We start from the raw sequence: 27,703 nt of genomic DNA, 5'->3' as shown, positions 1-27,703 counted from the left end.
TTGATTTGTTGAAATTAAAAGATTATTTGAAGCATATTGATTTTGTAAGATGAAAGTAAATTTAAGCGATGATCATATCATGGCCAACATGACCAATTTAATAAGAAACTGTATTATGTGTACTTAAGTCACTTGTAGGAGGCGATATATTCAAACGATCGAAGAGTTTCGTGAGCTGTTTATGAAAGGGCGACCGTTAACTGCACCAACAGACTGAAGTTAGATCTGAGGTGGTACTTACGTTCACGCGCGCTGCGATGCGAGCGGCAGTTTTTTTTTTAAATATTTAAAAAATTAAAAAAAATGTACCTAACAATGTTTACTTCCCGGGAGTGTTAGAACCTCGTTTTAAATAATGGCGGTGTCACATCAATGGTTTGTTCAGTGGTCGCCTTCGTTGGTCTTCGCGGATATTAGTCGAGGGTATAACAATGTCAACCCGAACTGGAGTTATTATCAAAACTATCGAAATCCTTACGAACAACCGTATAAAGGAAACGAAGAATATTATTATGCTGGTAAACCCAACTATGTTCAGAGCAGAGACAAAAATGATGATTATCATTTGGAAAGATCAAAAATTAACGGTAAGTTTTTAAATATTCTGATACAGTTTGGCTAATGAAATTAGAGACTAAAACCGTCCGCCAAATTAAAAAAAAAATCTGAAAATTATAGTGCAAATATTGGAATAACTGAGTTTAATATTATAGTAGTAATATAATATGAAACTAACAAACAAAAAAATAATTTAAACAAACTATGAAAACGTATGTTTTTTTAATTTGTTTGAATGATACTACTTTCATTAGCTCTCTACTCGTAAATGAAGTCGAAAAAAATAACGCTTAGACTAAGTACACTATTTTTAAATCAAGAACGGCTGGACCGATTTGATTGAAAATTGGTGGAGAGATAGCTTAAAACCAGGAGATGGACATATGATACTTAAAGGAGGGTAGGGTAGGTTAGGGTTTCATGCGGACGCAGACGGGCTAGCGGGACTAGTAATGATTAAACTAAAAATAGTAAATAGCAGAAGTTTAAAGGTTAGTTTCGTTTGTTACGGTAAAAGATAATAACTGCAGAATCTGGTATTAAAACTAGCTAAGTGATGATTAGATGAAGCAATGATTGCAAGTGATTCATTATCACTGTTACATCATTTATGTAATAGACCGCATCTCTTACAAATTTACTGTTTTCGCTATTTAGATTGTAACAAAATCGTGATCTTTGGTTCTAAGCAATTTGTTGATTTTTAATTTGGCGAATGATTTTCTGAATGAGTACCTACTAGAAAAATATGTTGCCGTGACTAGATAAATAAGTACATGATATTGTTTATATTGCTTAATAATTTAATCATAATAATCTGTGAAAAGTTTCTCGAGCCGATATGCCAATTGTTAAGAATTGTTATTTATTTGTTAACTCTATGTCCAGATAATATCTTTTGATCTTATTGGAAGTGAATATGAACCGTTAAATTGAAGGCTATAATAATATACGATCGGACTCAACATCAAGAGATCGTGGGTTCGATTTCTGGTCGATGGACTATTGTCTTACCCAGTCTTGACTCAGGTTAGGAGGACAACGGCAATTTTGGTTATATTACAATATGTTATAATGATTTGTTTCGGCTACAATGATAAAAAGTCCAAGGTTCGAGTCGGCTCGAAAAAAACAGATCTCTTCATTATTATCTATCTATTCACGAAATACGGCTTATTGCACTTGACCTTTGTCGTACATTATAAATACCTTGACATTATATTGTGTATTAACAAAAAAAAATAAAGCAATCATAAATTATATTACGCACTGTAAACAGACAACCGTTTTCCTAAGCCTTAGGTTGCCTGGAAGAAATCGTTACTAAGCGATAAGGTCGCCTTTTGTATGATGATCTCTTCTTAATATGTTTTTGTTTCTCTTGGTTTTGTAATTGTGATGTGCAAATAAAGTATCTACCAGTATAAGTGTATTGTCTATGGTATCTATCTATATAAACATGACATTTCATAAGTTACTTCATCACTACATATACATAGTATAAATAAAGTCGCTTTCTCTGTCCTTGTGTATGTATGTGTCTTTAAAACTACGCAACGGATTTTGATGCGGTTTGTTTAAATAGATAGAGTGATTGAAGAGGAATGTTTATATGTATGACTAGCTGACGCCACGCGGTTTCACTGCGTGGTTCCCGTTCCTGTATGAATACAGGGATAATATATAGCCTTCCTCGATAAGTGGGCTATCTAACAGAACTAGTAGTTCCAGAGATTAGCGAGTTCAATGAAACAAACAAACAAACTCTTTAGCTTTATAATATTAGTATAGATAACATCCATAGTTCCCGCGGGATTTGTGAAAAACTGAAATCCAGGCGGATAAAATCACCGGCGTCTGCTAGTGTAAAATAAACCTAGGTATTTGAAATAAGAATAATAAGAATTTGTTGTAGTAAAAACTGTTGTTGTGCATACTGAATATCAAGACCAGATAATAATATTGTGAAGCAATTCATGTTCATGGTCCGCAAGAACTGTGCAAAATGTGTTGGTGCAACAAGTAATGGTGAAAGTTAAGACTATTAAAACTATCGTTTAGCCACATACGGAAATTATCGAACAGCGATACTATTATAAAAATACTGGGTAACGTAATTTATGCAACTGATATCCTAGTAGAGGACGTAATTTTAATAATATTTATCACGATTATTAACTACTAATCCAGCCCTTACAGTACTATCGCTGTAAAAAATGTTAATCTGAAAATAAATACATATAAAAAAATCTAATATCTTAAAACGAGTCTTGTACTTATACATCACTAGCGGATACCCGCGGCCGCTTAGACCTCTTTAACCCAGCCCTTACAGTATCGCTGTAAAAATGGAGTAACTTCTCCCGTTTTCTCAACATATCCCTTCACTGCTGTGCTCCTATTGATCGTAGTGCGATGAAAAGTATACTATAACCTGCCCAGGAGTATGAATAATAATTGTACCAAGTTTCGATAAAATCCGTCAAGTAGTTTTTGTTTTTATAACGAACATACAGATAGACAAACAGACAGACAAAAAGTTTACTATATTTTCATTGTATTTCTTTTGTAAATAGATCTTAAAATGTGCCCATTATACGCATCCTTATAATTATGACGTAGCCAAGTTTTACGTATTTTAAAATGCTAGATAAAGGCGTGTGTTGCATGGCTAGCCGGAGTTATTTGAATTACTTGGTAGAAAAACATAAACTTTATATTTTTTAATTAAAAAAATATTAGTTATGCACTTCGGCTCCTATATGTGGACTCGTCAACACCTTGAAGTTATGGGACATACCCCCGAGCACCCTGTATAGTACATATTTAATACCTAATATCACAAGTATGATGGATTTTATTCCAATATCCCATATAGTCAAGACTTTGTCCATTGAAACACATAACATAAAGCATTTAAGCAGCGCTTTGAAATCAAACAAGGATCCAACATAAAACCGATTTTTCTAGCGGACGCATTCACGAAAGTTCATAGTATATAAATAAATTAATTAAACAAATAAAAAAACCCGACTGCACAAAGTATAAAAAAACTAAAAAGAAAAAAAACAAGCTCAGTCCAGAAGTATAGAAAGCAATTAGAAAACTGTCGGGACCTTAGATATTGGATAGAATATAATAATGATTTAATAATGATTCTCTAATTGTATTTTTTTTAAACATGGCAATGATATATCATTTTAGAATCCACACAAAAAGCTCTTGAATTTGATACCCATATTGCAATATTAGAAAAAAACATTTATTCACCTCGAGTCTATAGCGTCTCACAGTCATCAGGTTATTTTTTTTTAGTTTCACCTATCTAAGAACACTTGGGACTGAGACAAATCTAACGATATCCTAATTACGTAAATCCGTTCAGTGGTTTGGAAGAAAAAAAAAAACATATACCATGTCCAGATTGAATTGCGCTATTTGGTAAATAAACAAACCCTTTTGTCGATGCCAAACTTTCATAACAGTTTTCAGAACCATCAAACTATTAAAACACGCACAAACACTTTGTTCTTTACAATCCACCTATGGAGAATCATACAAACGTAACATTTTTTAATTTACACAGGGTTTAATCAAAATTTTTAGAAATAAACGAAATTAAACACGAAATTATGCACACAGATTACATTTAAATGTTAATTTGACGTTTCGTCTCTCTAAGGTTGTGCCAAGTAAAATTGTCACCACAGATTAAAAATTAACGATTTACCGATTGTAAATATCGAATGTTTTCCGTTCAGTATCGATATCGTAATTGAGTAATTTGAATAAAGTAATTTTTTCATAGCGCTGTTTAGTTAGTTACGTACTTATATGTTAAAAAAAGATAATGCGTTAACAAGTACTGCCTAAATTTTTTAGTACTCTTTTAATTTATAACAAACAGATACAAGTGAAAAAAATGTTATTTGATAGGTATTAATTAATATGCAACAGAAAGAGGTAGATAGTTAATATCGCGCGTATTTTGACTGTGTGATTAGTGTTGCCAACTTAGAAGTGAGTTTTTAAGTAAAGTGATTTTTTTACAATTGATATAAAATTCGATTAGTAGTAGTTAATTCTCGATATAGTTCATCAACGGCCCATCCCTAGGATGACGTCACAACTAATGTCAGTGATGAATACGGCCATATTTGTTTACATAATTTTGCAATTCTAAAAAAATGAAGTTTACATACATACATACAAGATACGCGCGAAAAACATAACCCTTCTTGCAGTCGGGTAAAAATTACTTCCAGCCGTTATATATTTTAAACTAGGTATACCTACGTAACGGTTTAATGCGATTTTCTGCAATCGATAGACTTATTCAAAGAAAAGTGTCCTACGCATAGTTTCATATTATTTACACGCGGAGAGTCGCGGCCGTCAGCTAGTTAGAATATAAAAATAAAACGTTCAGTAAGTATCGCATAATTTCAAATAAACTTAATTTCACATACCTTGAAATCCATTAAAAATTATATAGAATTGACTACAAAAAAAAATATTATTTCTTGACGTTACATAATGCAAACGAAAATTTAAATGTCCATTGTGAGTACGACAACTTAGCAATGTAGTTTCAACGGTTAAGCAAGAGTACTCCAAGATTTGCAATGGATGGGTGATGAATTGCGGCGTGAAATTTATTGAAGGACGGATAGATACCTTACCTACTACTTAGATCTGTCTTCGGGTGGCCTTGACTATTGAATCACACTATCACACTAATCACACTTCACACTAATCACACTTCACACTAATATCACACTAATATTATAAAGGCGAAAGTTTGTGTGTAAGTGTGTAAGTACCTATGTATGTTCCTCTTTTACGCTGCGGCTACTGAAGCGATTTGGTTTAAATTTGGAATGGAAATAGATTTCACTCTGGATTAACACAGGCTACTTTCTCCATGGTTCCCGCGGGATTTGTGAAAAACTAAATTCCACGCGGACGAAGTCGCGGGCGTCTGCTAGTTTACAATATACTTTACTTCGCTCGCGGTTTCTACATAGTTCCCCTTCCCGTGGGAATACGGGGATAAACCGTAGTCTATGACAGCCAACATTATGGCTTTTATAAAACAATTTTCAAAATTAGTTCAGTACATTCAGAAATGACCTCCTACAACCAAACAAACTTACACACTCTTGGTGGCAAGGTAAACGAATGGTTGATGCATGGACAAATTTATCAGACACCATAATATTTTTTTTTTTTGGGTGGCAGTTGAATGAGGCCTAAAGTCTTAAATGCAAGCGCCGCAAGAAACTTTATATTATTAGGTGATGCAATTGCTTTATGTGACAGCGTCACAGATAATAACATTATTAAGGCTAACGATAATGTTCACATTATAATTTAAATCGAAGCTTAAGAAAATCAAATAAACTTAACTTTATGATGTACTCCGAAAGATTTCGGAATGTGATTGATTTAATGACTCTTGACATAAAGCAACCTTCATAGCCTTTTAGACCTTCACACTTCTCTACTGGACTGTACTATTATATTCTGTGCTAATTGTTGTGTTTGATTTGCAATTCGAATGTTTCTTGCATGCCCTACGAAGTGTTACAAATTTATTTCTTTATTTTATATATACCTTGGCGATAGTTTAGTTAATAATGTATTATTACTAAAAAAAAACTATAACCGTAATGTATTATTACTAAAAAAAAACTATGCTGTTCTTACACAGACAAACTGATTTTGTTAGATAGGTGTAGAATTCGTTTAAAAATCAAAGGTAAAATCAGTTACATATTCGAATGAAGATTGTACTTACTTTCCCGTCAGTTGCTTATATCATATTGGTTAAACTGAGGTTTAAACATTAAGAAGTTTTCAAATATTTTCATTTCTTAGCATTGTTCTTGTTCATTACAACTTACATGTCTTTCGAATGACTCAGGCTTGTTTGAACCGCAATATTATCTGTGTGCAAATGTTATGTTTGAAGAATGAACGTCGCTTACTCTTATGTTAATTAACTATGGTAAATGGTAAGTTTAAGCAATATTCAATTCTGTATATTATATTAAGTTTTATCGTATGTATTGTAGAAGTGCCTACAAAAGGCCTATGTCCATCGGCTTACATGATGATGTGATGATGATGAAGATGAGTATTATGATGATGATGATGATGATGATGATGATGATGATGATATGTATATTTTTCAAGTACTTTTTTACTACTTGATTTTTACCGGTTTATAAACCCTATCAAATTGAGAAAATAAATAAGAATGTAGAAATAAATTACCATGTAATGGATAATTCTAAATGTAGATCGCACTTACCTGCGAAATATTTACGTTTATTGTGTAATATGGTGTGTATCAGAAAATAGTTACACTATAACTTTTCATTTTGATTTGTTTCGAATAATGCCTCATTTCAATTGTAAGTAGCACCCATTCCACATATTTTTAATTTGTTAATTGAATGAACTATACGCTAAGTGGAAAATCGCACGCACAAGGTGTCTTCTTCCACTAACTTAGACTACTAGACTAGATTTTAAAACCTACTTCCAATAAGGACGTGGGTAAAATTCATACCTACCAATCTACAGATGTTGAAAAAAAACGGTTGTCTGTAAATCCGGTTTACTGACGATAGTTGAACGCGACAACGTCATAAGAAAATACTGATGGAATAGTTGCATTATTCAAAAGAAAATGTTCGTTTTTCTAAAATACTGTTTAATAATCTTCATAAACCAGAATATACTTTATTTCTTGTAAAAAAGTTGGCAACCCTAGAGCGAGGGAACGACGCATGACGACATCTATTTTCGAGTTTGCAGCTCCATCGAATTATAAGACGTTGTCACGTCAGAACTTATGTTGGTCTGAATAATCTGGATGGATTTTAGATCAGCATTCGAGATGGCTCTTTTTATTTCTGATTTTCAGATCAGACTCGTGTAGCAGGCGTCACGCTGTGGCTGGCCATGTTAGGGCTGGCACATACGCAGTCAATACCAACAGACACCGATACGCTGCCCTTCAGTACGCTGTACAAGTGGAAACATGTGGACTTCGAATTCCCTTCTGAGAGACATCGCAACTACGCGATTTCGAACGGGTACGTCATTAAACGTTATAAAAGGTTATTCTAAAAGATACTTTACGGACGCTTTTGAAACATAACTTGATGAATGAAGAAGACAAATAAAATGGAAACATATAAAATTTAAACAATGTTATGCAGCATCTTGTATGATGTACGAGTATGTTCCTAGCTTATCATTCGTTTCCCCTTTTTCTGATACCTAATGTAAGTGTCACCAGAGATTTTAGGCGATTTGAGCATCGCCTGGTGGACTCCGAATGTGAAAGCAGAAGTTATGGGGAACGAATCAATACGGGAAATCAGGCTAAAAGCCGCGAACTTCAGTCTTCGTTTTCGCCGGTGAAGACGCTGTGTAGTTTGAGAAGCATTATCTGTGATAGTCGTCGTATTTTAGGATTGTAAAGGATGTTTTTCTGGCGTCTATTCAATCCAATGAATTAGTTGTTGAGATTTGCAATTATACCCCAAAGCCAACTGTAGAAGTTGGCTTTGGGGTATAATTGCAAATCTCAACAACTAATTCAATGGGGTGAGTCGTGGCTCTCATTATAGTTTTTCGAAAGCTCTTCGTTCCCTGCGAGGTGATACTTTGTCTATATCTTTTCTATGAATAATATATTGAGCCACTTAACATTAGGTGGAGCACAAAACATGAAATATTTTTACGTTGTGGACCATACTTAGTTGCAGTATGTAAAATTTTTTTAAGGGTTATGGTCCACTTAAAAAATAACATTATGTATCACTTGTGACTCTAAATTACAAAATACACTTTTAATAACTTCTTCAGATAAACTGAGAGATGGCTTTAGTCTGACTTTATATTCATCAAAAGAATTATTACCTTGATTTAAACTCTTTTTTAACCGACTTCCAAAAAGGAGGAGGTTCTACGTTCGGCTGTATGTATGTTTTTTTTTTATTTTTATGTATGTCCAGCGATAAATCCGTCATTTATTGACCGATTTTGAAAATACTTTTTTTGTTTTAAAGGGTTTGATTCCAGGGTGGTCCCATTTTTTTCATGTCAGGATCTGATGATGGCATCCTGGAGAAATTGAGGGGAACTTTCAAAAATTGTAGAGACACCTAGTGCGTTTGTTAGTGTTTTCATAAGATATTTTAAGCCACTACAATTTTATGAAGGTCTGGTGTTGATCTGATGATGGAGCCGAAACACAAACAATGGAACTCGTCAACGATTTACAGTAGCTACCTTGTGTTTGGACTTGATAAATTTGTATTGATGAGAACTTTCCACCTAGATGGGTTGTGACTGTATTAGGGGCTGGTGATGAAGACGAAGGACAGTGAAGAGAACTCCTCGACGGTTCACAGTAGCTACCTTGTGTTTGGACTTGATAATTTTGTATTGATGAGAACTTTCCACCTGAGAGGTCTGGTGATGAAGACGAAGGAGAGTTAACCTTGTGTTTGGACTTGATTAATTTTATATTGATGAATACTTTCCACCCAAATGGGTTGTGACTGCAAAAGGGGTCTGGTGATGAAGACGGAGGACAGTCAACACAATTGGTCATATTCATATTAAGTGTGGATAAAGGGAGAGTAAAATTTTGTAGGTATATGTATTATGGAGTATTTTCAAAATTGGGATTGTAGGACTTAGGTACCTGTCATAAGAAAATAACGTTTTAGCTAATTGTTTGCGTTTTGTTCACACGCAGTAGGTATGCTAACACTGAAAATAAAATAATAAAAATTTTAATAAAAAAATTCAACCGACTTCCAACTCAAAAATTAACTTAAACTAAAAAGCAAAAAATAACATCTTGCCTATGTGCTACCTTCTGATCAGTTTGAAGGCGGTGCCAATCTAGTGTCGTGTTTTAATTAAAGCTGTTTCTGAAAGAACCACATAAATTGTGTGATTTTAACGGGTTTAATTAAAACATCACTGGCTTGGCACCGCCTTCAAACTGATCAGAAGGTAGCACATAGGCAAGATGTTATTTTTTGCTTTTTAGTTTAAGTTAATTTTTGAGATGGAAGTCGGTTGAATTTTTTTATTAAAATTTTTAGTTTTGATAACCTTTAAGTTAATTCGTAACTATTCACTCGATGTTGCACGGACTTCATATGTTTATATAACATTTGGTTAATCTTTTGTTAGTCATTGATTTTTTTTCAAGTGTGTTTATACTATTAACGATGCGTGTGATATTGCGTAGACGATTGAGACACCAATTCGTATTGTGCAAAAAAAATCTATATCTATACTTATAATATAACTGTAGAGAGGTCAATTCTGTACATGGAATATATTTCCAAAATAACTATCACAGGGTGATTAGTGATCGATACCTACTGATGCCAAAAATGCAATCAGAAAAATTTTTGTGTCTGTCTGTCTGTATGTTCGTTATAGAAACAAAAACTACTCGACGGATTTTAACGAAACTTGGTACAATAATTTTTCATACTCCTGGGCAGGTTATAGTATACTTTTCATCACGCTACGATCAATAGGAGCAGAGCAGTGCAGGGAAATGTTGGGAAAACGGGAACAGATACTCCATTTTTACAGCGATACGTGCATTTAGGGCGGACGAAGTCGCGGGCGTCCGCTAGTTCACTGAATAAGTTTTCTTTACAAAGTGCTCGTAAGCACATAAAAATACCTACTTGCTTGTATCTACTAATTAGTATTTTTTTATTCTTTACAAGTTAGCCCTTGACTACAATCTCACCTGATGTGATGATGTGATGATGCAGTCTGAGATGGAAGCGGGCTAACTTGTTAGGAGTATAGTGAAAATTCACACCCCTTTCGGTTTCTACACGACATCGTACCGTAAAGCTAAATTGCTTGGCGGTACGTCCTTGTCGATAGGAAACTAGCCACGGCCGAAGCCTTCTACCAGCCAGACCTGGACCAATTAAGAAAACCTCAAACCAGCCGGGGATCGAACCCAGGACATCCGTCTTGTAAATCCACTGCGCATGCCACTGCGCCACGGAGGCCGTCAAACATACAATACAACATAAATACTTATTACAGTATACCAACTGCTTTTCAGGGATTTCATTCCAGCCAACGTCCTGCCGCTGGGCTTGGAAGTTTGGGGCTCCCGGGTGTTTGTGACCTTGCCCAGTTGGAGACGCGGAGTCCCTGCCACGCTAGCGACAGTGCCTCGTACCGGAGGCGTTACATCTCCAAAACTCAAGCCATATCCTGATTGGAGCTTCCATAGAGCCCTAAGTGAGTATACAGCTCCTGACCGAGCTTCTTTTTTCTCGGCCACGGCGGCCAATCTCGTTGTGAGATTACTCATATACGCAGAAGATATTGTAGTGCACAAAAATGTGCGCAAATACAGGTGCACTCTCTTTTCCTTAACTCTCATAGTCCGATGGAACGGCAGACCGAATCAAATATTATACAGGCACAGGATGCCCCTCATCAACCCCTTTAAAACAGGTGGTAGGTTTGGATTTCAAATTCTCTCCCAAAAGAGAAGAGGCCTGCTTAGCTTACAAATGACTAAGAAAAAAATCCATGTAACTAACGATCTGCGCCTACATTTGAACGGCTAGCAAATAATATATCCAAGAACATAACGATACTAATTACAAAAGATCGCAAGACTTCTTATCACTTTCGTTATCTATTTTCAGGTAAAAGTAGCAACTGTTCTGGTCTGACATCAGTTTTCCGGATGAGCGTTGACCCCTGCGGCAGACTCTGGGTTTTGGATTCCGGTCAAATAAATTCTCAAGACGACCCCCAACAGATATGTCCACCGAGCATCATAGTTTTTGATTTGCAAACAGATTTGCCCGTCGCACGATACATTATACCGAAAAAATATGTGCTGCAAGATTCTTTGTATTCAAATATTATAGTAGACTCTAGAAGTGAGGACTGCTCAGATGTTTATGTCTACATAGCAGACACTTGGCGTTTTGGGTTACTAGTTTTTCGCGAAAGTGACAAGAGTTTTTGGCGATTCTCGCATCACCTATTCTATCCTGACCCACTGGCATCTAATTACACCTTACATGGCTTGAATTTCCAATGGTCCGATGGTATTTTCGGGCTCGCACTATCTCCTATCGACGAGTACAACGAAAGAATATTATTCTTCCATTCCATGTCAAGTTATAGAGAGTTCTTTGTGAAGGCAGCAATTTTGAGAGAGCCCTCTCGTGTAAACGACAGTACTACTGAATTCAAGCTTCTCGGAGAAAGCAGAGGACTGAATGGCCAATCTTCGGCATCGGCGATTGATAACCGTGGTGTCATGTTCTATGGTTTAGTGACAAGGGACTCTATAGGATGTTGGGATACTAGGAAACGGTATCTTAAAAATAATATGGGTGTAGTTGCAATGAATACGGAGACGTTAATTTTTCCCAATGACATAAAAGTCGATCAAGACATGCGTCAAAGTGTTTGGGTTATATCGAACCGATTGCCTATGTTCCAAGCTGGTCCTTTGGATCCCAATGATTATAATTACCGTATAATGTATGCAGACACATCGGAGGCGGTGAGAGGGACTGTGTGTGATCAGAATGTCCAATCAAAAGCGTGGATTTAATAATGTTCTACTTGTAATTAAGATTTGATCACTCATTCAGAGCAGATGCTTATGAAACTAGTCCAACAGTCTATTCATAATTAAGATAGAAATCGAGATATATATTTTTTATCAATAAATCAATACAAATAAGCGCATATCAATCAATCAAGTGATCATAATTGTTATAATTAAATATAAGCAAAAGTAGAATTTAATTTAAATTACTGTATCATGTATTTTCATTTAGTAAATTAAATCCCAGTAATATGTACTGTACTAGTGATTACGAAATTGAAGGTAGATGCATATATTATTATAAACTGAAACAGAACAGAAAAAAACGTTATTTTAAACAGGAAAATACTATCTAACAGACAGCTGTAAATCACTGTAATATTTTCCGTAAGAATACGGAGATAATATATAGCCTATAGCCTTCCTCGATAAATGGGCTATCTAACACTGAAAGAAGTTTTCAAATCAGACCAGTAGTTCCTGAGATTAGTGCGTGCAATCAAACAAACAAAAAAACTCTTCAGCTTTATAATATTAACTATAGATCTACAAAAAATCATTAGGTAGGTACATGTAAGTAATAAGAACCATGGTAGTCCAGTGGAAATGACTTCTACTTTCAATTCGGTGGTTTCAAATCCGGCTCGGGCCGGGGCATGCACCTCCTTTTCAGCGCTTTATAAGAAATTAAATATGTGTGTTCCAAACGGCGAAGGAAAAACGACGTAAGGAAATCTGACTCTATTAGCCTAACACCTCTTATTCTGAGAGGAGAAACCTCCTCAATAGTGAGCCGAATGATGGCCTATGATGATGGTGATGATTAAGTAAGATTTTTTGGCTGGTGGGAGACTTCGGCCGTGGCTAGTTACCACCCTACCGGCAAAGACGTACCGCCAAGCGATTTAGCGTTCCGGTACGATGCCGTGTAGAAACCGAAAGGGGTGTGGATTTTCATCCTCCTCCTAACAAGTTAGCCCGCTTCCATCTTAGACTGCATCATCACTTACCATCAGGTGAGATTGTAGTCAAGGGCTAATTTGTAAAGAAAAAAAAAAAAAGATGCTATGCTAAGTAAGACACAGAACAAACAATAATACTTGGCACGTTGTAATTGCTATCATATAACTACAGGCTTTACATTACATTACTGATATAACTTTATTATTGCCTTTCATTGTATAATTTTATTATAGCAATGTGGCTTGGAATTAATCACATACAGGTAACCTATGTATTATATAGATTTTCTATCAAGAACAGATGAATGAATTCTGACTGGTAGGCAAAAAACGAAAGCCAAAGTTTGATATTTTGACGTGACAACGTCTTATAATTCGATAGAGCCGGCTGCACACTCGAAAAAAGATGACCTATTAAATAATGTAGAAGAAAATCATTCTATCCAATATCTAAGGTCCCGACTGTTTTCTAATTGCTTTCTACACTTCTGGACTGAGCTTGTTTTTTTTCTTTTCAGTTTTTTTATTTATGCAGTCGGGTTTTTTTATTTGTTTAATTAATTTTTTACAAGAAATAAAGTATATTCTGATCTATTAAGATTAATAATCTTAATAGATCAGAACAGTATTTTAGAAAAAAGAACAGTATTTTATTTATTTACTTCGTATGACGTTGTCACGTGCAACTATCGTCACTAAACCGACTTTACAGACAATCGATTAATTTCTTATTTCATATCGAGTGTACCCCCACGTGGCCAGTGTCTAAAAACCCGAGGATAAACTGAAAACTGGTTTAACGCAAGTTGGTCTACTTCTTTACATAACAACAAGCCTTGCACCTACCTTGTGCGAATAGAAGCGGCACTACAACAAAATACACAAGCCCGAAAACACGTTAATAATCGTTAATAATTTTTAATTAAATTAATTAAATTTATAGTGTAGTAAATAGTGCATTATAATACGTAAAGACATGGTAAGTTTTAAGTTCTCTTTGTCTTCAAACGCTTTCAAACTCAAGGTAAAAGATAAAATTAACGCTATTTTGATTAATGTTAAGATATATAAATAAGTAATTAACCTTTGTGCTCAATTTGTAGAATGTAAGTTATTATAATCTTTGTGTTCTATTTGTATGAAAAGTAAACACATATGTTTTTAAATTTTGTTCATTGCTATATGATAGGTCTTGATATAGAATATGAGCGGAGAGACCTACGTATAGGTCTCCCGGTCACCGACTATCGATAGTAATTAATCATTATGATAGTAATCTATACTAATATTATAAAGCTGAAGAGTTTTTTAGTTTGTTTGTTTGTTTGATTGAACGCGCTAATCTCAAGAACTACTGGTCCGATTTGAAAAATTCTTTCAGTGTCAGATAGCCCATTTATCGAGGAAGGCTGTAGGCTATATTATCCCCGTATTCCTATGGGAACGGGAACCACGCGGGTAAAACCGCGCGGCGTCAGCTAGTCTATAATGATAGTAATAGATATGATAGTAATAACAGAGCCGTGATAGTAATTAATAATTATGTTTAAATATTACATAATAAGAGTTCTGGTATGAGGTGTGGCTATTTGCAGGTAAATTGTAAGTAGCACATTAATTATTGTGGAAATATTTCCGACAAAATGGTGCAATATACTTGTAGTTCAATATACTCGTATACCTATAAGCAGTTTAATGCACGAACATAGATTAAATAGATTGTTTACATAGAAATCTATACTAATATTATAAAGCTGAAGAGTTTGTTTGTTTGCTTGAACGCGCTAATCTCAGAAACTACTGGTTCGATTTGAAAAACTCTTTCATTGAGGAAGGTTATATAGTCTGGCAAGTTTGTTGATGACACTCCCATGATATGCGGGCGACGGGGGGAAAGACTGTTGGTGTGAAAACGTGCTTGCGGGGAAGTGAGGTGAATCAATCGTGGGTTTTTCATTCATCGCTACATGCCCCCCTGCCCGCGCGGATCATTGAAAGCGTTTCGAACGCAGGTATCAGGTATTTGCATGAGACTAATGAGACTAATGAGACCTCATGATTCTTATTAGAAACTTAATGCAGATAAAGTCGTAGGTAAAAACTAGAGCAGTTTAACATAACGTATATTACGATGTTTATATATTAATATTATTATGCTTAAAACAAGAAAAGTGCGTATGTTTCTATATTATGCAATGATTTGTATGTATTTGGCTCAACAGCTTCTATCTGAAGTACCACGACATTTTTTTAAAATGGTGAACGACGGTATAGCCGTCGTCCCGCGTTTCATCCTTATAGTTCCCGTTCCTATGAGAATACGGGTATTAAATATACTTAACCTATGACACATAACGTGGCTTTCTATCGGTAAAATAATTTTCAAAATCGGTTCAGCAGATCCAGAGATTACCCATAGGTTATACAATACCACAAACTTTACCACTTTATATCTATACTTCTATATCTATACTATCTATACTAATATTATAAAGAGGAAAACTTTGTTTGTATGTTTGTTTGTTTGTTTGTAATAAATAGGCTCAAAAACTACTAAACCGATTTTAAAAATTCTTTCACCATTCGAAAGCTACATTATCTATAAGTAACATAAGCTAAATTTTATTTTGAAAAAATATAGGGTTCCGTAAGATATTTGGGTTTGTCGGACACAAGGTGAATATAGAAAAAATACTTATACATGTTACCAAATAGATACCAAGTACCAAGTAGAAGATACTAAGTAGATAGGTACTTAATACTCATAGATACGTTGGTTGGGGTTTGTTTTTTCACATGTCCGGTTTCATTAATCAAAGTCTTGTAGCCTTGTGTGTACACGATGTTAATTACGAAAATGTTGGTCCAAACAACTCTTGCCTAGGCGTCGAAACGTGTGGAAAGCCAATAAAACAGCATTCTATCAAATTTTATTAAAATATTCTAAGAACCGACTTCAAAATCACAAAAATAAACTAAAAAGCGAAAAATAACATCGTATGTGCTACCTTCTGATCACCTAAAGGCGGTGCCAATCCAGTGACGTATTAAATATCTATACTAATATTATAAAGCTGAAGAGTTTGTTTGTTTGTTTTAACGCGGTAATCTTAGGAACTACTGGTCCGATTTGAAAATTTCTTCTTTTGTTAGATAGCCCATTTATCGAGGAAGGCTATAGGCTATATTTTATCCCGGTATTCCTACGGGAATGGAAACCACGCGGTTGAAACCGCGCGGCGTCTGCTAGTTAATTATATTATAGGGTCAGTACCCACTGCGCCACATAGGTCTCTATAATATGACAATACCTTTCTGTAATTATTAAATAAAAAAATCATCAGCTCTGAGACTCTTTCCGCATTAAATCCGGTTTTTTTTTTCATAAATATTTTATTTCCTGGCATCGGTTCTCAATGCAAAAAAAAATGCTACTTACAAAAATCATATGAAAATAACCTTGATTATGCTCGTATATGCAAAGTAAAATAAGTTTAGAAGTCGCGGTGTTATTAGACGCCCTTGTTTAATCATATCATCTTACATACTTGTACTCAACGATATTTTACACTATAGACATGTTACGTGCCTACAAAATCACCGCTAAAAGTGATCCGAACCACATAATACATATGTTCCGAACTCAGCTACTCCACTGAGCACACACATGCACAATTTAGTACTTACATTAATTATATCGTCGTTATTAACCCATATTCGGCTCACTGCTGAGCTCGAATCTCCTCTCAGAATGAGGGGGGTTAGGCCAATAGTCCACCACGCTGGCCCAATGCGGATTGGCAGACTGCACACACGCAGAGAATTAAGAAAATTCTCTGGTATGCAGGTTTCCTCACGATGTTTTCCTTCACCATTTGGGTCAGCGTGGAGAACTATCGGCCTAACCCCTTTCATTCTGAGAGGTGTTAACGATGATGATGATTGGTTTAGATAACTTTCGTTGTTAATATGAGTAAGCGACTATTGAAATTACGACAGTTATGCACATTTTTGACCGACTCATTTTCGAAGCGTTAGTGCCCTATCTCTAGTATAAAATATCTTTGCTTGTATATTAAAATGAGGTCAAGTTTATGAGGTTTTAGGGATAACCTATGGATGCACTGAACCGATTTTGAAAATTCTTTCACAAAGTCATTTGTGACTGTTATTTATAGGCTTACGAGTATATTTATATCACCGTATTCTCATAAAGACGGAAACTCAAATGGTAAAGCTGCGAGGCATCTGGCAGTCTTGCATAAAAAAGAAATATAATTGTAAAATATTACTACACTAGCTGCGACCTGCGGTATTACCCGCGAAAACTAAATTATTTTATTAGTAATTTTTCCGGGATAAAAAGTAGCCTATGTGTTAACTGTTAATCCCAGGATAAAAGTCTGTGTTAATCTAGGGTATAATCTACGTTTTAAATTTCAACCAAATCGATTTAGTAATTGCGGCGATATGAAGTAACAAACATCCAAACATACGTACAAACTTTCGCGTTTATAATATTAGTAAGGAAGAAGGATACTAAAGAGTGTACCATAATTTTCAGATGTTTTGGAAATCATTATTCATAGTGACATGGCTGGCTGCACATGTTGATTCCTATTCTCATCGAGATTCACTCGGAACTCTTTACCGATGGAAGCAAATTGATTTTGCTTTTCGAACTGTGCAAGAACGACAACAAGCTATACAAAACGGGTAAAAATCTTTTTAATGATATACGTAAATACCTTCTTACACTATTGATTATGTGGTGGACTATTGGCCTAACCCCTCTCATTCTGAGAGGAGACTCGAGCTCATCAGTGAGCCGAATATGGGTTGATAACGATGAAGACTATTGAATAGAAGCAAAGCGGCAAGGGGTTACAACAAAAGTCCAAAAAAATAAATAGTTGATTATTTTGCCATTGTCTAGCCCCAAAGTAAGCATAGCCTGTGCTATGGGCACTATTTTTTTTAAAAGTTTTAAAGTGGTGATGCAGTCTAAGATGGAGGGCTAATTTGTTAGGAGGAGGATGAAAATCCACACCCTTTCGGTTTCTAGACGACATCGTACCGGAACGCCTAATCGCTTGGCGGTACATCTTTGTCGATAGGGCCAGCAAGACCAGGACCACTTAAGTACTCGTAAACAGCCGGAGATCAAACCCAGGACCAGGTCTTTTAAATCCACTGCGCCGTCTTCTCTACTAGACTACATAATTTTCTTTATTATCCTTGAAGAATGATTGATTAATTTAATTAATAATTTATTTAATAATTAATCGTGTTTAATGTTACAGGCAATTTAACCAAATCAACGTGATTCCCTTGGGTGTGGAAAGATGGAAGAGTCGTCTGTTCGTAAGCACGCCGCGATGGAAGCGCGGTGTCCCGGCGACTCTGTCTGCTCTCCCGGTGACGGCCCAGGAGGAGTCCCCCTTGCTCACACCATTCCCAAGTTGGGATTGGCATTTGGCAGGTATGTCTACTTATTTCTTCCTTCATCATATTGGGAGTTGAAGCCCCCGGAGGTCAAATGAAAGATTTAAGCACTGCGTGAGGGTGGCCGCTCACTGACAATTTTTAGTTGGCCGATAGTTGGACGACTTTTTAATTGTACGTGATCGCGGTCGGTGTCCAACTTATTAGTTGGACGATTTAGTTGGTTGGCGGGATACATCGCTATACCTGTTCTATAATCGGCCGATTATGTCGGCCAACTAAAAGTTGTACCTAAGTGAGCGGGGGTTCTGACTGTTCTATTTATTAATATTTGTAAAATATAGTAAACAGTAGATCACTTGAAAAAGAGCAGATAATGACAGATATTATGACACTTGAATGTCCAAGAGTGACAGTTTGTACAGAATATCCACAGACAATAGAACCTTATCTCTGGCCACCATAGACATTCTTTCAAATTCCCGCGGAAGCTGTGAATTTTTCCGGGATAAAGACTTCCGCATGTTCTGCTCCAAGGACTAATTTATCTCTATACCAAATTTCAACCAAATCGGTTCAGTGGTTTTGTGATGAAAGGTAACAGACAGACATACTAACATTCACATTTATACGAGTGATGTTAGAATGGAGCATCAAAGATTTTATACTATTAGATATGTCACTAGCGCGTCGAAACTGAGGTGAACAATAGTGGATAATTGTCTTAATTTCATTTAGTCGCATTATAAACAACAAAAGTTATTTAAACAAATAATCTTTACATATAATAAATCTGTAAAGGGGTTTTTAATTCTGTACATTAAATATATTTCCTAAGTAAGTATCAGGGGGTGATTAGTGATCGATACTGATGCTAAAAATACAATCACTAAAATTTTTGTCTGTCTGTATGTTCGATACAAACAAAAACTACACGACAGATTTTAACGAAACTTGGTACAATTATTCTTTATACTCCTGGGCAGGTTATAGTGTATTTTTCATCACGCTACAATTAATAGGAGCAGAGCAGTGAAGGGAAATATTGTGAAAACGGGAGAAGTTACTCTATTTTTACAGCGTATTGGCTGGATTATAGAGGTACAAGGGCGGACGAAGTTGCGGGCGTGCGCTTGTATATAATGTAAATATACACAAAATTGTGCATGTGTGCTCAGTGAAGGAGATAGTTCGGATCACTTTCTGCGGTGATTTTGTAGGCACCTATCTGTCACGATGTACAAGTACAAATCTTTGTAGAGCATATAGATGAATACAATTAACCCATTTATGTTTTGCACAGGTAACTGCACTGGTTTCACGTCTATCTTCCGAATGAGCATAGACCACTGCGGAGTTATGTGGGCACTCGACTCTGGACAAGTGGAAGCTTTCGAAACACCGCGCCAATTATGTCCGCCTACACTATTTGCCATCAACTTAGAAACAGATACCGTTATTGGGCGTTTCCCCATACCCAGCGAATTTGTTTTACAAAATTCACTAATCACAAATCTCGTCGCTGACACAAGAGACGCTGAATGCAAAGACTTGCACGTTTACATCGCTGATGCCTGGAGATTTGGTCTTATTGTTTTTAGAAGCGCCGATACATCGTTCTGGAGATTTAGTCACTACTCATTCTACCCTGAACCGCTGTTATCGAATTACACACTTCACGGGTTAAACTACCAATGGTCTGACGGGCTATTTGGGATGTCGTTAGGGCAGATGACACGAGGGGATCGACCTTTGTATTATCACTCAATGTCGAGCTCTCTCGAATTTGTGGTACCAACTTCAGTGATACGTGATCCTTCACGCGTTAATAATGCTGTTGATGAATTCAAACTGCTCGGCGAGAGCCGTGGTCCGAGGGGACAAGTTTCCGCTGCAGCTATAGACCGCAACGGTGTCATGTTCTTTAACCTCATTTCGCTCGACAGTATCGGGTGTTGGAATACGCGCAACGATTACAGAATTAACAACTTAGCTATTGTGGCACAGAATAATAACACTCTGGTGTTTCCCAACGACTTGCGTATCGATCACGAAGTTCCCCAAATTGTGTGGATAATAACGAACCGATTACCTATGTACCAGTTCAATTTGATTGACCCGAATCAGTATAATTATAGGTTATTGTATTTGGAGCCAAATTCCGCTGTACAAAACACCGTTTGTCAAAACCATGATTATGTATAATATTTTATTAACATTTCAATCATATTTGTAATTAAAAATTGATAATAAAAGCTATTTGTATAAAAATGTTTATTGATTTTAACTTTTTTGTAGAACTCCTAGACCAATGAGTTCTGAATTTACATCATTGCTTTACCATATGTCTTTCTTTTCTATCAATTACATAATAATTCTAAATAATTATAATCGTGTATTGAATTCACTTTAGGTGGACTATTTCTATTTTTTCAGAGCTTTGAGCATTAATTTCTTCAATTCAATTACTTAGTTTATACTTTGCCGTCATTTAAATTTTCCTTCGAATTAATAACTAACTGCTTGGAATCTTGTGTAGTTGCATTATTTAAATTTGGATCCGTGGTCTCTGTAGATACACCTTTCTTGGATCTGGTAGATTGTGAACTGTGACTACTCCTGACTGTTAGAAGATTGCTATCTGGTGCATTTAAGTTTCCCAATACGTCTGGCTTTTTTCCAAAAATTTGAGGATAATCAAGCAAATATGAAGCCATTCTGCCTTTACTGCTTCCGACTAAAGGTGGAGTGTCAGTTTCTTCAGATGGCATAGCAGTACATTTATAGTACTGCCCTAAAAAAGCTTGGGAATTTGAATTAAACAGTCTTATGGAGTCTGCGTTTTCTGTTTTCAAATAAGCATCAATTCGCAATAGCATTAATACAAACTGTTCTAGAATGCGGTCTGCATCACGAGGTACTACTACTTCGCTACCAAACCAGTCTTCGTATGTGCCTATATCAGACATTGTTCTGTTAGATGTAACGGCCAAGGGATACTGAGCATCTGAGGGAGACGTAACAATATCTTCGTCACTGACAACTTCGCTGATTTTTGCTGAACTTCTGTTTGATTCATGAATAGTGGTCAGAATTGGTGTGGCCATTTTATCTGATATGGAAACTTGCTCGGAATAACTGTGTAAAAACAAATAACTTATACGGTAATCAATATATCATCAATACAACTATATACAATTTTATTGTCTCTCTAAGTTTTCTCGACTTATATTATACTCGTCTATATTATATCTAGACAACATTAACTGGTATCAGGTACTGACATGAGATTTGTTTTCATGAAACTGACACGTGACAACGTCTTATAATTCGATGGAACCGGCTGCACACTCGAAAATGACGTCATGCGTCGTTCCCTGGGTCTAGGGTTGCAAGACATAAAGTATATTCTGGTCTATGAAGATTATTAAACAGTATTAATTTTTAAATAGAAAAACTTTATTTTCTTTTGAAATATGCTACCATTCCATCAGTATTTTCTTATAACGTTGTCACGTTCAACTATCGTCAGTAAACAGACTTTACAGACAACCGATTTTTTTGTCTGTCTGTCAGACGAGCAGTTTTGTTCGGCATAATTTCTGGAATGGCTGAACCTATTTTGATGGGACTTTCACTTGAACATACAGGAGGATTATTGAGGAACATATAGCCTTTTCATCCGGGAAATATAAGTAGTTCTAGCGGGTGATTTGTGGGCGTCCGCTATTTACTTTATAGTGATATTTTAACTATAATTATTTGGTGTTTTACCATCAGGTAACTTACTTACAGACTTGCAATGAGTTTTTTTCGCAACTGATCTTCACCTTGTAGAGACTTGGTCCGACGTCTACGCACAGCTAATTCCAGTCCGTAATCAAGGTCCTTCGCTGGCAATGCCGCTGGGAATGTTTTGAATGCCGATGCCATTTTTAAATTGTGGTAATACCTTTGAAATATAACAAATAATTAATCAATTCGTTCAAATAATTGTATCAACTGAATATAGGTATTTTATTTTGAATCAATATTCAATAGTTAGGGAAAATTGTTGTTTTTTTTTTAATAAAATTATCCATGTCCTTTTTCTATCAATATATTATTCACTTAATTTCATATAGTATTCATATAGTAACAAAGAAACTCAGCGGGCGATGGAGTGAGCTATGCTTGGAGTTTGTCTACGTGATCCAATCAGAAATGTGGAGATCCGCAGACGAACGAACGTTACTGTAATAGCTCAGCGAGTCGCGAAGCTAAAGTGGCAATAGGCAGACCACTTAGTTTGAAGAGCCGATGGACGTTGGGGTACCAAGGTGCTGGAATGGCGACCCCGCACCGGAAAGCGCGATGTTATGCTTGGAGGTCCATGCAAGAGGCCTATATCCAGCAGTGGACGACACGAGTGGAGAAGGAGAGTATCGGTATATTGTAAAAGAATCCTTTAACCCTGCCAATGGCGGTTGCCAGCCCGTAATTTCACTCGTGACTGCCTTACTGCAATACGCTAGATAATCCTGGTTTACATCTGATAGTATCAGCGCTATTCTTGATCAATATTGTGGTTAGAGGGTAGAGGGTAGTAGTCGTCTATCAGCTGATAAGGTAACAAAGAAACTGTTTGTTGGCAAACGAGTATCTATGCCACATCCCTCTGTATTACTCTTAATTTAACGTTTCTATTGTGCTGGCGGTACATGACAAATACCTAGTTGCTGAATGATACTCACCCAAGAACTAGCATCCACATATAAAATGCGGGCATGATTGAGGCCAGCTTGGTGATTACAAATCGAATGCAAGGCGGGCGGGCTGGTCCCAGGAGAACACACGTGCCGAGGCCTAGTGCCAAGCTAGTCAGTTCGCAGAGCAAGTTCCTTATTGCGGCTAACAGAAGCCATGGCAGCACTAAGTTATGTCGTTCTTCCTATGGAATTGTAAAGAGTTATAATATACAGGGTGTCCCGTAGATATTACGACATTCTCTACAGGGTAGCTGACATCAACCCCTATATATATGTTAGCCGAAGTTTTACAGTTTTTAAGTTATATTGATTTTTCTGCGAAATATTAACCTTTCTATTAACCTTCAGTGCAGTGACAATTTTGAAAATATCTATACTAATATTATAAAGCTGAAAAGTTTGTTTGTTTGAACGCGCTAATCTCAGGAACTACTGGTCCGATTTAAAAAAAATATTTTAGTGTTAGATAGCCCATTCATCAAGGAAGGCTATAAATTATATATTATCCCCGTATTCCTACGGAAACGGGAACGACGCGGGTGAAACTGCGAGGCGTCAGCTAGTGTACTAATATTTTACAACTTTGGAATCCTTATTAAATAAACATGTTTTTAAGTTAAATGTAAACCGTTGATGAGTTCCCTTAACTGTCCTTCGTCTCCATCACCAGACCCCTAATGATAGTCATTACACATCTAAAAGTAAAGTTCTCATCAATACAAATTCATCAAGCCCAAACACAAGGTAGCTACTGTAAACCGTTGAGGAGTTCTCTTGATTATCCCTGACTCCATCACCAGACCCCTATTGATAGTCACAACCTTCGTCATCAACCCATATTCGGCTCACTGCTGAGCTCGAGTCTCCTCTCAGAATGAGAGGGATTAGGCCAATAGTCCACCACGCTGACCCAATGCGGATTGGCAGACTTCACTCACGATGTTTTCCTTCACCGATTAAGACACGTGATATTTAATTTCTTAAAATGCACACAACTGAAAACTTGGAGGTGCATGCCCCGGACCGGATTCGAACCCACACCATCCGGAATCGGAGGCAGAGGTCATATCCACTGGGCTATCATGGCTCTTTCACAACCTATCTAGACGTTAAATTCTCATCGATACAAATTAATTAGGTCAAAACACAAGGTAACTGCTGTAAATCGATGAGGAGTTCCCTCGTCTGTGCTTCGGCTCCATCATCATATTGACACCAGTCTTTCATTTAATTGTTGTGCTTCAAAATACTTAATAAAGACATTAACAAACGCACTTGTCCCTATAATATTTGAAAGTTCCCCTCGATTTCTCCAAGATCACATCTTCAGATCCTGGCATGAACACTATGGGACCAACTGGAAAGTATACCCTCTTAAACGAAACAATATTTTCAAATCGGTTCAGGCGTCTTCGAGTAATCGGTGAACATACATAAAAAAAGATTCCGACGAATTGATAACCTCCTCCTTTTTAACCGACTTCAAAAAGGAGGAGGTTCTCAATTCGATCGGTATTTTTTTTTATGTATGTACACCGATTACTCAAAGACGCCTGGCCCAATTTCAAAAATTCTTTTTTTGTTTGAAACGGTATAGTCCCCATCTGGTCCCATTGCCATCATGTCAAGATCTGATGATGGAATCCTGGAGAAATTGAAGGAAACTTTCGAAAATTATATGGGTGTCTAGTGTGTTCGTAAACTTTTCCATTTAGTACTTTTAACACACTACAATTTCATGAAGGTTTTAAATCGATCTGATGATGGAGCCATAAAACAGACCAGGGAACTCCTCGGCGATTTACAACAGTTACTTTGTATTTGGGCTTGATTAATTTGTATTAATGAGAACTTTCCACATAGATAGGTTGTGACTGTCATTTAGGGGTTTGGTGATGAAGACCAAGGACAATTAAGAGAACTCCTTAACAGTTTACAGTAACTACCTTGTGTTTGGCCTTGATTAATTCATATTGCTGAGAACTTTCTACCTAGATGAGTTGTGTCTGTTATTAGGCGTCTGATGATGAAGACCAAGGTCAATTAAGGGAACCCCTTAACGGTTTACGGTAGCTACCTTGTGCTTGGGCTTGATTAATTTGTATTGCTGAGAATTTTGTACCAAGATGGGTTGTGACTGTCATTAGGGGTCTAATGTATTCGTTTGAGATGAAATTTTATACTAAAAATGGAAAAATAATAAAAATTTTAATAAAAAAAATACAACCGACTTCAAAACCTAAAAACGTACCCACTAAACTAAAAAGCGAAAATTAATATCATTATATGTTCTACCTGCTGATCAGTATGAAGGCGGTGCTTAGCCGGTGTTGTCTTAATTTAAGAATGACGTTCATAATACGTACTATTATCGTGAATCGCGGCAAAAAGTTCTACGTAGACGAAGTTCCGGGCGACCGAGGCGCTCGATAGATGGCGCTAGATCGAATAAACTCGCGCTCACGTTTTGCGTTTCACAGAACCTATATGGACGAGTGAACGAAATTTCTATGAGACACATAATAATCTTTATTGAAATTTTTGTATTTCGAACGGCTTCGTTTCGTTCGAAAGGAGTAAACATCACCGGCTTAGCACCGCCTTCAGTCCTTCATATTCATACTGATCACTGATGAGCAGGTAGAACATATTATGATGTTATTTTTCGCTTTTTAGTTTATTGGGTACGTTTTTAGGTTTTGAAGTCGGTTGTATTTTTTTTATTAAAATCTTTATTATTTATTAAAAAGCTTGTCAGCCCGTGTTACTACTATATATAAAATACTGTAGGCAACTAGAGAGTTTGAACCGTGGGAGGTAGCTATCCTATTAACTAACTTTGGGCTATTAACCCTCTAATATAAATCAAATCAACATGTAAGAAAATCACAATAGCAAGTAAGTAATAAGTAAACACACACTAGTTAGTAATCGGTTAGCAATAAATACGTAATCATGTGACATAAAAATTTAGTTTATTAAGTAACTAAGTAAAAGTTAGTGAATATGCCAGCAGGTTCTGTGGGTCCAGACCCCAGACCCTCGACCGGTGTTCATTATTATTGAATATTAATTTAATATCCAAAATATAGTTATACATCTGTAGCATAACCTATTTTTGACTTCTATTTATCGTAAATAATAGTAACTGTTTACAATGTTCACTGGCACACATCCAATAAGATGATTCATTGGAATGCAATCATAATTAACTCGATCTCGAATCAATGAGTGATTGATGAAACATGTACAAAATATGATTTGGTCTATTTTTTTTTTCTTAAAATATGATTTGTTTTTGCTTTAAGTATTTGATTGTCGATGCGCTACTTATTGCCCGCACTTAGACAATAATATTGCATATGTTATTGACAATAATATGTTGTGCAACGTTACCTATTCACATTCCACCACAGAACATTGAAAACGCGAAAGCTGACGCTTGCGTACCATGGCAATATTATGTGAGTATGATATCCTTAGGGGCAACTTTACATAATATTGTCAATAATATCGTCAATATAATTGTCAATGAAATATTGTCAATAATATTGATTGTGTGTGGATACTATTTCTTCTATATCCTCTTCTATACTCTATACTATACTCCGACTCCCCCGATCGATATGTATATCAAAGGAAAGGGTTTGCTGTCAGGAATACGAAAAAAATTGTCACGTGTTCCACAAATCCACACCCCTTTCGGTTTCTACACGGCATTGTGGAACGCTAAATCGCTTGGCGGTACGTCTTTGCCGGTAGGGTGGTAACTAGCCACGGCCAAAGCCTCCCACCAAACCTGGACCAATTAAGAAAATCTCAATCTGCCCAACCGGGGATCGAACCCAGGACCTCCGTTTTGTAAATCCACCGCGCATACCACTGCGCCACGGAGACCGACTGCTAGTATATTACAGTTTTCTATATGAAACACAAAGAACAAACCAAAAACACTGGATACAGCAACACTATGTAGGAGGAGAGATAGACGTAGACGGTGAAGCACTGAGCCAGCATCACTCCTGAGATCATGGTGCGGAGAACGCGCTGCACCGGGAGGGATATCTCCGGAGGCATCCTCATTTGCCATACCTTGGATGGAAATATCATCGTCAGCTTATTGTTAGTGACTCCGAACAGATTTCATTAGGTACTAGCGGACGCCCGCGACTTCGTCCACCCTTAGAACTCTTTAATCCAGCCATTACAGTAGTACCGCTTTATATATTTTTTTATTCTGGATAGGCTTATATATATTCGGTTGATGATGAGTTCATGATGAGATGATGAGATCATAAGTTTGAGTCTCCTCTCAGAATGAGAGGGATTAAGAC

General features: G+C 36.4%; 2 protein-coding genes across 2 annotated transcripts; one reads left to right on the top strand and one right to left on the bottom strand.

Annotated features, from left to right (window-relative positions):
* The first annotated feature begins 179 nt into the window (after positions 1 to 179).
* On the top strand, positions 180 to 20,896 carry LOC112054529 (uncharacterized). The gene is made up of 7 exons (XM_024094348.2): positions 180 to 587; positions 7,493 to 7,664; positions 10,694 to 10,875; positions 11,292 to 12,214; positions 17,741 to 17,892; positions 18,480 to 18,658; positions 19,925 to 20,896. The coding sequence occupies exons 1-7, from the start codon at positions 356 to 358 to the stop codon at positions 20,824 to 20,826; spliced, it is 2,742 nt and encodes a 913-aa protein (XP_023950116.2). The 5' UTR covers positions 180 to 355; the 3' UTR covers positions 20,827 to 20,896.
* A 148-nt stretch (positions 20,897 to 21,044) lies between these two features.
* LOC112054525 (uncharacterized) lies at positions 21,045 to 27,446 on the bottom strand. The gene is made up of 4 exons (XM_024094345.2): positions 27,315 to 27,446; positions 23,355 to 23,551; positions 22,415 to 22,573; positions 21,045 to 21,759 (listed from the first exon to the last, which is right to left on the bottom strand). The coding sequence occupies exons 1-4, from the start codon at positions 27,444 to 27,446 to the stop codon at positions 21,096 to 21,098; spliced, it is 1,152 nt and encodes a 383-aa protein (XP_023950113.2). The 3' UTR covers positions 21,045 to 21,095.
* Between the last annotated feature and the right edge of the window lie 257 nt (positions 27,447 to 27,703).

Source organism: Bicyclus anynana, chromosome 11 (genome assembly GCF_947172395.1).
Source record: "Bicyclus anynana chromosome 11, ilBicAnyn1.1, whole genome shotgun sequence".
In the NCBI taxonomy this organism is placed as follows: domain Eukaryota; kingdom Metazoa; phylum Arthropoda; class Insecta; order Lepidoptera; family Nymphalidae; genus Bicyclus; species Bicyclus anynana.
Note: the sequence above shows the minus strand (reverse complement) of the source record. Positions and strands in the feature narration are given on the sequence as shown.